Source organism: Coregonus lavaretus (assembly GCF_964263955.1).
Source record: "Coregonus lavaretus genome assembly, chromosome: 33".
NCBI classification, from domain to species: domain Eukaryota; kingdom Metazoa; phylum Chordata; class Actinopteri; order Salmoniformes; family Salmonidae; genus Coregonus; species Coregonus lavaretus.
The window spans coordinates 32,686,508-32,699,466 of record NC_140020.1 but is presented as its reverse complement, the minus strand read 5'-3'; the positions used below and the strand labels follow the sequence as shown (position 1 = coordinate 32,699,466).

The 12,959-nt window shown below is 43.1% G+C and overlaps 2 protein-coding genes across 2 annotated transcripts in view; one reads left to right on the top strand and one right to left on the bottom strand.

Annotated features, from left to right (window-relative positions):
- Positions 1–2,110: 2,110 nt before the first annotated feature.
- LOC311108044 (WD repeat and coiled-coil-containing protein-like) lies at positions 2,111–8,108 on the top strand. Its single transcript, XM_084150689.1, has 3 exons — positions 2,111–4,121; positions 4,669–4,789; positions 7,443–8,108. Exons 1-3 carry the CDS (start codon positions 2,190–2,192, stop codon positions 7,637–7,639), a joined length of 2,250 nt encoding a protein of 749 aa, XP_084006815.1. The 5' UTR covers positions 2,111–2,189; the 3' UTR covers positions 7,640–8,108.
- A 2,188-nt stretch (positions 8,109–10,296) lies between these two features.
- Positions 10,297–12,959, bottom strand: part of LOC311108412 (sphingosine-1-phosphate transporter MFSD2B-like) — a gene marked incomplete at its 5' end in the record, with an annotated part of 38,462 nt that continues 35,799 nt past the window's right edge. Inside the window, 3 exons of the mRNA XM_084151037.1 lie at positions 10,297–10,384; positions 10,636–10,812; positions 11,581–11,724. Coding sequence (XP_084007163.1) covers positions 10,333–10,384; positions 10,636–10,812; positions 11,581–11,724 — 373 coding nt within the window. The 3' untranslated portion in view covers positions 10,297–10,332. The remainder of the gene's footprint in view (positions 10,385–10,635; positions 10,813–11,580; positions 11,725–12,959) is intronic.

Below are 12,959 nucleotides of genomic sequence, written 5' to 3'. Positions count from 1 at the left end.
CGCTCTTATCCAGAGCGACTTACAGTATTTGTTTATTTTTCATACCCCCCGTGGGAATCGAACCCACAACCCTGCCGTTGCAAACGCCATGCTCTACCAACTGAGCTACATCCCTGCCGGCCATTCCCTCCCCTACCCTGGACGACACTGGGCCAATTGTGCGCCGCCGCATGGGTCTCCCGGTCGCGGCCGGCTACGACAGAGCCTGGATTCGAACCAGGATCTCTAGTGGCACAGCTAGCACTGCAATGCAGTGCCTTAGACCACTGCGCCACTTTTCTATTGGAAAATCAGTTTTAGCCAGTGGAGGCTGATGGGAGGACCTATAGGAGGACGGGCTCATTGTAATGGCTGGAATGGAATCTATGGAATGGTATCAAACACATCAAACACATGGAAACTACATGTTTGACTCTGTTCCATTCATTGCATTCCAGCCATTATAACGAGCCTGTCCTCCTATAGCTCCTCCCACCAACCTCCACTGGTTTTAGCCTATCTTCATACTGTACTGTCTTTGCTTAGATTGCATTAACATAGTCTTCAAAAACCTCAGCATTGAGCTACATAACCTCCTCTCAAATCTCGTCCTAGTCTCAGTTTTGGGGGACCTAACGTTTACAGCGCCTGAGTGGACTGATCTGTGACTGAACACTGCTGTTGACAAGAATGCCCCTATGTGGTCAACACATAAAATACACCAGACTTCCTATAGACGTCTAATCCCATTATCAAAGACAGTCCTGAAGATAAACTAAAACTGCTTCTCCAATAGCTAGCTAACGGTGCTTTCAAGCCAACTGGGAACTCGGAAAAAAATTAGTTCAAATCATGACGTCATCGGGTCTAACAGTCGTCTCGAGCTGAATGGTGCATGTGCTGGCTGTCAAATCAAAGGCACTACTTTGATATAAAGTTGTTTTTGACGAAAATTAAAACGTGTCAGTTTGTCACTTTCACGAGGTTGGAGTAATAATATGTACCTTTAGATTTCGAGAAAATTAATAACAGGAAGAATTGTTCACTTCTCTCAATGACTTCTCAAATCCAAAACTCCGGCCTAGTCTGTTTGGTATCTTTCGAAAGCGTTCCCGGAAGTCTCGTTATGTTGCGGCTCTGGGTTTAGAAACTCTGCTATTATGCTTTTGTATTGCCTCGTTATTCAATTCCGGTTCATGATAGCAACTTTCACACCGGGAAAAGTGAAATAAACGTGGGAAATGTGATAAAGGTTTATGGTTTCTCAAGAAAACCGAGGCATGTAATTTGCAAATGCAAGTTTGTGCATAGAATTTCGTGACAGAATAATTTATTCGCGATTATATCAAGCTAGATAGCTACTTCACCAGCTTGTTCCTGCTGCCTTTAGTTGCTAGCTTGGTTATCTAGCTGCATGGGTTTGCTGGCTAGTCAAAAACGTTGACAGCTAACGTTAGCAACATAGCTAGCTAGTCAGGTAGCTAATGATTTTCTATTGTTGGGGAGCTAGCTATTGCAGTTGACGGCAGCAAATATTTGCTGTAATAGTTAGCTCTTCACTTTACCGTCATAGTTTAATTGCATTTGATGTGAACATAGCTAGCTATGACAATGTAATTTTAGTTGGCACAAAGTAATAATAACAATTTGAAGACCTGTAGTTAAAAGGGATTGATTGGTTGTCTCTCACTGCCAAATCCTTAACGTTACATAAGGTCACATTTGCCTGCCAAATGTGATCAGATCTACTTCTAGTGTAGTGACTCCTTGAATCAGTTGAGTTAGTTGAAATAGCTAGATTGCTAGTTAATACAGTTTGAACTCACAAGATACAACACTGATATCATTATTTGTCTTTAATGCCTTGAGGACTGGTGTGTAATACAACCTACCTGATCTGCATGGCTAAGGTCATTCAGACTAATCAGCTCAGCACTGGCCCTGAGGTGTTACCTCCCTCAGGCAGAGGGGATTAGGGATTTTACATCACCAGAGATGCATGACAGGAGAGGCTTGTCCTATTCTTAGTGTAGGATGGCAGTTAAAGTAGCTGGAACTGGTATTCTGCACGTCAACATCCACCTCACTACAGATATCCTCTGCTCTCATCAATGCTATTGAATGAGTAATTGTTTCTTCTTCTTCAATGTTACTGATCAGTGAGTGATCATTTTTTCTCTCTCCATTTGGATTAGTCCATACTTGTCATTATGGAACTGGGCAAAGCCAAGTTGCTGAGGACAGGTCTGAACACGCTACACCAAGCCATCCACCCTGTCCACGGAATCGCATGGACGGATGGGAAGCAGGTGTGCCTCACCTCCCTCTACTATGCCAACGGCGACGTGAAATTCGGCGACACCAACGTCATTGGTCAGTTTGAGCATGTCTTCGGTCTCTACTGGGGCCCTCTGTGCTGTTCCGGCTCTCCTGCCCTGTTGGCCGTCCAACACAAGAAGCATGTCACAGTGTGGCAGTTGCAGCTCAGTGCTCTGGAACAGAACAAGCTGCTCTGCACTCAGACCTGTGAGATGAGCGAACCTTTCCCCCTGCTGTCTGAGGGATGTGTCTGGCATCCCAAGATGGACATCCTTTCTGTCCTCACCAAGAAAGATGCATCTGTGCTGTTCTGTGTACGTGTGGACAACCGCAGGGTGAAGGCTGATATTAAAGGCAGTGGACTCATCCACTGTGCCTGCTGGACCAAAGATGGCACCCGGTTGGTTGTGGCCATAGGAAGCGCCCTTTACTCCTACATCTATAACGATGTTCAGAAGAGTCTTTTAGCCTGCTCCTTCTGCCCTATCTTCGACGTGGGTGGGTACATCTGCGCCATCGAGTCAACAGGCGAAGCCCAGGTGGCAGTGGCTACAGAGCTACCTCTGGATAGAATCTGCGGGCTGAACGCAGGTATAGCCTTCGATGTGCCCTCAGATTCCGAGTCCTCCCTACCTGGACATTCTTCTCCTATGGTGATGTTGGACGAGGATGGCTGTATAGACCCCCGCAGGAGGTCCTTTGACTCGGAGAGGTCCTACCTGTCCTGCTCTCCCTCTGGCGGCCCTATGGACCTCACCCACCTTCTGGCCAAGCACCGGCGCTCCGACCCCAGTCCACTCATACACCTGCGTCGCAAGGACCACCTGACCGGCTCCGGACAGGATTCGTCTCACCTTATCCTGGTCACCTACGAACGGAAAGTCACCAGCACCAGTAAGGTCAGCATCCCTGGGATCCTGGTGCCAGACATCGTGGCCTTTGACTCCAAAGGCTCCACGGTGGCGGTGGCCTCCAACACGTGTAGCATGGTGCTCGTCTACTGCATCACGCCCTCCGCTATGCCCAATGTCCAGAAGATCGCCTTACAGAAGAACGAGAGGCCCAAAGGCGTCTGCTTCCTCAGTGACAAGACGTTGCTTCTCATGATCGGCAGACAGAAGTCCAACGAACCTGCCTTCCTCCCCTCCTCCAACACGGACAAATACATCCTGCGCCTCGCCTCCAAGGAGATAGTCTACGACGGAGAAACCCCGGCGTCTCCCTCCCCGAACCGGCAATCCCCTGTTAATTTCTGCCCGAGGATTAGGCGCCACTCGGAGCATGTCTTCTCTAAAGAGGAGCAGCAGGAGCGTGTGGCGATCAAGGAGTTGGTGCTGCCGGGAGGAGGTGTAATCCAGTCCCATTCTCCAGGGAGCAGCAGGAGGAGGCTGGTGGAGGAAGTGAGGAGCCCGGAGCCCAGCTCATTCGACTTCCCATACTCTGACCTCTGTCGCCCCTCTGACCAACCCAACTCAAGCGCCTCCTCCATTACGGTCGAGAACTTCAACATGGAACCCATCAACCGGATGAGAGGGTCAGTGCAATCCGAGGAGTCGAGTCCACCCTGCTCCCCATACTACAACCCTGGGGATAAGCCCCACACGGAGTTCCCCACCTTGCCCAAGACCACCCCCCTGACCCCCAAAGAGAAGGAGAGGAACCTGGAGCAGCTTTCTCAGAACATGGAGAGGATCTTTTCTCGCTTCTCTGAGGTGCAACAGTGTCTCACAGAGATCAAGGACTTCACTCAGAACGGGAAAAGGGGTCTGGGGACTAGTTACCCCAATGCCTGTGAACCTCCATACGTTAACATCACATGTCAGGTAGGGGTTACAACTTACAAGAGATTTTCAGAGGCACATTTTTTAAGATAATGCATATTTATTGAAGACCTCACTTATTTAAATAATAGACCGCACCTATGTACAATAAAGTTACATAAGACACACAAAGGAATGTATGTAAATCACACAAATACATACTGAATGCCATACTGTAGGTAGGCCATACATGAAGCCCTTAGTCAGCATTCAGCAGATGTCAGATTAATGGGCTATTGTTAGCCTTGCTGGGCCTTGTCTGAAGGTGAGGAAGGAGATGTACTGTAACGTGCTCCCTGGGCTAGAGTCTGTAATCCACCATTGGCTTAAAATAGACAGCATGCTGACAGCACAGTGTGTATGCTATTATGGTGTTCCCAGAATAAGCGATAAAAGTACAGTTTGTGAAATGATGCCATAGTTGCATCCATCAATAACTGTCTGCATTCTTGAGGTCAGAATTGTACTAACTACCCCCCCCCTCTCTCTCTCTCTCTCTCTCTCTCTCTCTCTCTCTGTCTCTCTCTCTATCTCTTCCCTCTCCATGCAGAAGCAGCTGTCTGAGAATGTGTTTATAGATGAGAGAAGACCAGTGTTGCTGTGTGAGGGGAAGCTGTGTCTGAAGGTTCTTCAGGAGCTCTTTAACCTCACTGTAGTGGAGATGATGTATGGTAGGCATCTAGCCCGTTGGCTTTCCCCACACCAATAATAACACATGGTTGTGGACTTGAGATTATTTGTTTTCACATTATGTACACTCCCCTCTGTATTTATTTGGACTTCACTGTTTCATTTTTGGCTCTATACTCCAGCATTTTGGATTTGAGATCAAATGTTTCATTTGAGGCAACAGTACAGAATGTCACCTTTTATTTGGGGGTATTTTGATACATATCTATTTTACCGTTTAGAAATTAAAGCACTTTATGTATCTAGTCCCCCCATTTAAATAAGCTCTTGGACAAATTCACTTAGTGTATTAAAGTAGTCAAGTTTAGTGTTTGGTCCCATTTTCCTAGCATGCAATGACTACATCAAGCTTGTGACTCTACAAACGTTTGTTTTGGTTGTGTTTCAGATTATGTTTTGCCCAATAGGAACTAAATGGTGAATAATAATAAAAGAAAATGTTTCTGAACACTTCTACATTAATGTGGATGCTACCATGATTATGGACAGTACTGAATGAATCCCCTGTTATTGGTAATGGTTAGAGGTTAGCATTTATGGGGGGAAGGTATGATCTTTGTTCCTCTGTAACGTTCTCACTCATCATTATTCACGATTCATTCATGATTATTCATAATCATGGTAGCATCTTCAAATGGGGGGTACTAGGTACATAAAGTGCTTTCATTTCTAGACGGTAAAACAGATATGTATGAAAATACCCTCAAATAAAAGGTGACATTCTGTACTGTCGCCTCATATCAAACATTTGATCACAAATCCAAAATGATGGAGTATTGAGCCAAATGTAGAATTTTTTTGCTTCACTGTCCAAATAAATACGGATGGGAGTGTATATACCCCAGGCTTAATTCTACCAGTTATTTGAGGTTAAAGGTAGACTCAGCTATATGACATCATCATTCACAGCGGGGTGACTTCCTGCTTACCTGAAATCAACACAATTCAAATATGCAAAGACTGCCATTATTACCTCTTTCAATGTGGGCATGCCTCAAGAGGAAATTGGGTATAGTGGCAGTCTCTGCATATTTGAATTCTGTTGTGGATTTCTGTAAGGTCTGGGGCCAACATTTGCTGTCAAAAGACTTGTAGTACAAAAGGTTAAGTGCGGCTGTCTTTGCCCTATAGGAACCAAGAGGTAGGGTTGGGCAGTGTTTTCAGAAGTGTGTGTGTATGCGTGCATGGTTGTGTGTATGCCTACTACTGAATTCGGACGGGGATAGGAAAAAGGGTTTCACTCAGGTTTCCAGGAATCCATTCATATAAGAATAGGCCTATAACCTATATCCTCAGCCAATAGTCTAGACTGAGGAGCTACTCCAACACTAAGCATCTCGCAACTATATCAAAATAATTACAGTGTTGTTTCACTCCACATAAACAAACATACATGAATGCATTTTAAACAACAGTATTTGCCGATAAACAAAGTGCTTCAGTTAATGGGGGGGAGGCTAAATATGGGAGTGATTATAGGGTTGGCTTAGATTGAGGTTTAAAACAGAAGCAGCTTACAGTCCCACCACACCTTCCCTGTGTTAGTTCTGCTAATATACACTCTCAGCATGCTCCCTCGCAACACAGAGTATTTATAGAATATTTATAACGCCACCTCATTCAGGACTTTCACTGTTTGGGTTTTTACAGCAAACTTAGAGCCGGATGTTGTGGTTACTTTGATTCCAAAACAGCTGTATTAGATAGTAGACACTTGCTGAATTAAAAGCTTAGTACAATCTATTTGAAGGGATACATTAATGTAATCTGTAACCAGGTTTCCATTCAACCATTTCATGCAGATTAATTACCCGACGCATAAAATAACTCACGACTGGGCTGATGGAAACAAGAAATGTCGGTCAATTTCAGAAATGTCGACAATTTGTTCCTTCGACATGGTGGTATCTTTTTGTGTCTGTAAAATGTATTATGCGAGAAATAGCGATGGATACGCCTTTTTTCGCAAATATTGATATAATAACCTTCATAGCACAGTAAACTTGGAGTCACGCGATGAGATCTTGTATGTGGTCTTCCCACTTGGGAAAGCATGTAGTTTTATTAGGCTACAGATGAAATAAGTTATGATGAACTTCACAGGGTGGTGAAAGTTCATGGTGATGAGCTTGATGCTCCTTTCCAATACATATGGAGGGTCTTATTCTGGTGATATGATGATCGATGCTTGGCTGCCGTTTGCCAAATAAAAATAATCTTGCTCTTATCCATAATATTCTCATAATGTAGGCTAGCATACCGGCACTGTATCTGCGAGCTAATGGCTAGAGCTATTTAACACAGCCGTTTTTGTGACAAATCCATCGGTTGAGTTGAAAATGCGATGGAAACACATACATTTTTAAGTACCTTTTATGTGCGCTACGACATCACGCACTGCTTCTTATCCGCAAACAAGGCAGTTTGGTGGAAACCGACCACTGATGGTAAAATGCGCATATTTTCTTTATGCGGATTTTACAATATTTGCTTGAAAATCTGTCACCAATTGGATGACTCCTGGTTAAATATAATTTAAACAGTCTTAAGCATGGAGAAAATAAAATATGAGTTCAATAAAAACTTCCTAAGCTAGCGCCTAAACTTGAAACTACTGTCTCCTGTGTGTTTCAGGTCCGTTGTGGATAGTCCTAGTGGCGGATGCAGAGGGCTTTGTACCCCTGACTTTTAAACCCAAAGAGGAGTTGACAGTGAGGAACGGCAAGAGGAAATCTCCCATCAGAAGCCCTGGCAGCCCAGACACGTGCCCCTCCAGCCCTGTCAAATCTCCCTCAAGCCCAGTTAAATCTTATGCGAACACAGAGACTTGAACAATGCCTCACCCCAAAACAGACACTTAAGCATAGTGGGAGAGAGCACAGAGCACGGGACTAGCATAACACACAGAAAATGGCAATGCTTTATGCATACATATCTAAAAACTGGATACACACAGACTCAACCCCTCTGCATCTTCTCATGAACAAGCAGTACTGGGTGGAAAATTCGCTTTTTTCAGTTGGGGAATTATTTGAGACAAATGTACTTTTGAAAGTAGCACCTTTCAAACAATGTTTACATTTAGTGACTTTTGGAGATTATATTTGTCTTTTTTTGTCTTTGTATTATATGTACATCCGGTTCAAGATTAAGTAAAAAAATATATATATATCAGACTAATGAAGTACTGTAGTACAGTGTTTTGGCTGGCCTACTTCAGGAAAGCAGCCACCATATCCCAAAGAGATTTATCCTGTTTGTGTGTTATATGATTGTATAATATTAAAACCCTAAAATGTTTAAAATGGATAGTTTCATCACTTAACATATTATGACTGATTCTATTATAGTCATGGTTTATCCAGTCTTCCATCTAAATACAAAACAGATGTCTTTAGAGTACCACCAGGGGGAATCAGTAGGCAGAGAATAGAGAATCCAACAGCCATTCCTGTTCAATCTCTTGACACAAAACCACACATCACGAAATGGAACCTTCCTCTACTAGCAGTAAACCCCCTATGTTTGAATTTACACTACCTTTCAAAAGTTTGGGGTCACTTAGAAATGTCCTTGTTTTCCATGAAAACATACATGAAATGAGTTTGAATAGGAACTTATAGCAAAATGCATAGGAAATGTAGTCATTGACAAGGTTAGAAATAATGATTTTTAATAGAAATAATAATTGTGTCCTTCAAACGTTGCTTTCGTCAAATAATCCTCAATTTGCAGCAATTACAGCCTTGCAGACCTTTGGCATTCTAGTTGTCAATTTGTTGAGGTAATCTGAAGAGATTTCACCCCATGCTTCCTGAAGCACCTCCCACAAGTTGGATTGGCTTGATGGGCACTTCTTACGTACCATACGGTCAAGCTGCTCCCACAACAGCTCAATAGGGTTGAGATCCGGTGACTGTGCTGGCCACTCCATTATAGGCAGAATACCAGCTGACTGCTTCTTCCCTAAATAGTTATTGCATAGTTTGGAGCTGTGCTTTGGGTCATTGTCCTGTTGTAGGAGAAAATTGGCTCCAATCAAGCGCCATCCACAGGGTATGGCATGGCGTTGCAAAATGGAGTGATAGCCTTCCTTCTTCAAGATACCTTTTACCCTGTACAAATCTCCCACTTTACCACCACCAAAGCACCCCCAGACCATCACATTGCCTCTACCATACTTGACAGATGGCATCAAGCACAATTCCAGCATCTTTTCATTTGGTCTGTGTCTCACAAATGTTTTTCTTTGTGATCCAAACACCTCAAACTGTCGATAACACTATTTTCCAATCTTCCTCTGTCCAGTGTCTGTGTTCTTTTGCCCATCTTTTCTTTTTATTGGCCAGTATGAGATATGGCTTTTTCTTTGCAACTCTGCCTAGAAGGTCAGCATCCCGGAGTCGCCTCTTCACTGTTGACGTTGAGACTTGTGTTTTGCGGGTACTATTTAATGAAGCTGCCAGTTGAGGACCTGTGAGGCATCTGTTTCTCAACCTAGACACTCAAATGTATTTGTCCTCTTGCTCAGTTGTGCACCGGGGCCTCCCACTCCTCTCTCTATTCTGGTTAGAGCCAGTATGCACTGTTCTGTGAAGGGAGTAGAGCCAGTATGCACTGTTCTGTGAAGGGAGTAGTACACAGCGTTGTACAAGATCTTCAGTTTCTTGGCAATTTCTCGCATGGAATAGCCTTCATTTCTCAGAACAAGAATAGACTGACGAGTTTCAGAAGAAAGTTATTTGTTTCTGGCCATTTTGAGCCTCTAATCGAACCCACAATTGCTGATGCTCCAGATACTCAACTAGTCTCAAGAAGGCCAGTTTTATTGCTTCTTTAATAAGCACAACAGTTTTCAGCTGTGCTAACATAATTGCAAAAGGGTTTTCTAATGATCAATTAGCCTTTTAAAATGATAAACTTGGATTAGCAAACACAACATGCCATTGGAACACAGGACTGATGGTTGCTGATAATGGGCCTCTGTACGCCTATGTAGATATTCCATTAAAAATCAGTTGTTTCCAGCTACAATAGCCATTTACAACATTAACAATGTCTACACTGTATTTCCAATCAATTTTATGTTATTTTAATGGACAGAAAAATTGCTTTTCTTTCGAAAACAAGGACATTTCTAAGTGACCCCAAACTTTTGAACGGTAGTGTATATGAAGCCATGGTTCAGTCCATCTACTAACCAACAGCATTTATTAAGCCCATTTGTCATCAAACCATCATCATATTCAGATACCATTTATAAATACCAGCAATGTCTGGCTAAACACAGCAAATAGTGATATACATTCATTTATATAAATTAGATAATCTTGTAGGTATATTCAAGATGGCTATACATTACACGTTCATGTGAAAATACAGGAACAAACTTAAAATGTTTACAGGAAAACATTACTATCATTATATCATTTCTCAGTGTAATATACACTAATGGACGTCATATTCCAGTTGGGGAACTGGAATCCGCCGCATGTGGAACTTCTCCTGTCTGTCCCATCCCTGGTCATGCATTACTCAGATCCTCCAGCGTTCTGGAGCTGATGCTGCCTTGTTTCCTGTAGAAAACAGGCAATAGTAACTTTTAGATCGAAGGTATGTTGGTATTTGACCCATTTCAGGCCATTGTGTGATCCAAATACTCTGTTTGGTAGCACTTCACTTAAGCATGCAGGTATAATGCATTATGATGAGTTTATAATGCATTCTAAGACGTCATAAGCATGTATCCCCTTATATTGTCTTATACATTTACAAGAGCACTGTGAAGTTCTATCAACTTCTGACAACAGAGTTGTGGGTAACTCACCGTAGCTCTTCCAGACAGAGTTTGTTCCTGAGCCGGACATCCTCACTGATGGGGTAGAGCAGCAGTATGAGCAGGCCTGTTACGATGAAGGCCACTGGGGCGGCGCCGATGAGCAACTTCAGAGTGTAGGCTACTTGAGCAGGCTGCCTGCACGCCCCTGTGTCATAACCCGCAAACCTGAAGGTACACACACACACCTGTATCAAACACAGCAAACCTGTAGAGATATATACAGAGATACATACACGCACACACCAGTGTCATAACCTGCAAACCTATAGCGACGTATACCTGTATCATACCGATAGTTACACACAGTGCCAGTTTCATAAAGTATAATGGACTACAATGGAATGCATATACACTACCAGTCAAAAGTTTGGACACACCTACTCATTCAAGGTTTTTTCTTTAATTTTACTATTTTTTACATTGTAGAATAATAGTGAAGATGTCAAAACTATGAAATAACACATATGGAATCATGTAGTAACCAAAGAAAGTGTTAAACAAATAGCCACCCTTTGCCTTGATGACAGCTTTGAACACTCTTGGCATTCTCTCAACCAGCTTCATGAGATAGTCACCTGGAATGCATTTAAATTAACAGGTGTGCCTTAAAAGTGTGGAATTTCTTTCCTTCTTAATGCGTTTGAGCCAATCAGTTGTGTTGTGACAAGGTAGAGGGGTATACAGAAGATAGCCCTATTTGGTAAAAGACCAAGTCCATTTTATGGCGAGAACAGCTCAAATAAGCAAAGAGAAACAACAGTCCATCATTACTTTAAGACATGAATGTCAGTAAATACGGAACATTTCAAGAACTTTGAACGTTTCTTCAAGTGCAGTCGCAAAAACCATAAAGCAATATGATGAAACTGGCTCTCAGTTTTGAATATCTGTAATACTCTGTTAGTGTTTATGTTGTCTGTCTGCCTGACTCACTCGAGGCAGAGGGTGGACACTCCCAGGGAGATGCCGGCAGCGAACTTGGTGAAGAACACGTAGAAGGAGTAGAAGATGGCCTCATAACCTTTACAGTGGGGGTTGGCCAAACGGAAGTCATCCACCACGTCTGGCAGCATCGACCTGAAACACAACAAACACACACACATCAATACTACATCAAAACATCGCCCATCAACAATTTATAGGCCTACCCCATCATCATGTTATCCAACCAGCTTCGATGACTCCGTCTGTCTGATGAGGAGCAGTCTACTTATAGTGCTAAAGGATAAAATGGCTATAATAATGCTTATAGCGCAGAGATAAAAGGATCTGGTGAAATGACTGCTACTAATAACATGACTAGATGATGAAGCTAGCTGTAGCCGAGCTGCTCTGACCACAGAATGGGGAATCACCAGAAAAACAGACAGACAGAAATACACATCATGGTGACCCCACTGGATATACCCTGTCATTTAGAGAGTGAAGGGAAGGATGGAGGTGGGAGAGAGAAAGAGAGGAAGGAGGGAGACAGGAGGGAGAAGAGCACAGAGGGAGGCCAATGTGCTATAAACAACAGCAATAACAGAATGAAAGTGGAGACTGTAGCCGCCCCCTGAGGTTTATAGACACATCTCATTGATCAACATGACATCATCGCCAGGCGTGACTGTATCATGCCAGTGGGTGAATGGACAGAGAAACGGGGAGACTGCTGCTATTTTTGGCACTGTTATGGCTACTTCAAACTGCTGCTGCTATTACTAGGATACTAATTCTGTGACTGTGGCTATTTTTACCACACCAATGATACAGTGGGGAGAAAAAGTATTTAGTCAGCCACCAATTGTGCAAGTTCTCCCACTTAAAAAGATGAGAGAGGCCTGTCATTTTCATCATAGGTACACGTCAACTATGACAGACAAATTGAGATTTTTTTTCTCCAGAAAATCACATTGTAGAATTTTTTATGAATTTATTTGCAAATTATGGTGGAAAATAAGTATTTGGTCACCTACAAACAAGCAAGATTTCTGGCTCTCACAGACCTGTAACTTCTTCTTTAAGAGGCTCCTCTGTCCTCCACTCGTTACCTGTATTAATGGCACCTGTTTGAACTTGTTATCAGTATAAAAGACACCTGTCCACAACCTCAAACAGTCACACTCCAAACTCCACTATGGCCAAGACCAAAGAGCTGTCAAAGGACACCAGAAACAAAATTGTAGACCTGCACCAGGCTGGGAAGACTGAATCTGCAATAGGTAAGCAGCTTGGTTTGAAGAAATCAACTGTGGGAGCAATTATTAGGAAATGGAAGACATACAAGACCACTGATAATCTCCCTCGATCTGGGGCTCCACGCAAGATAT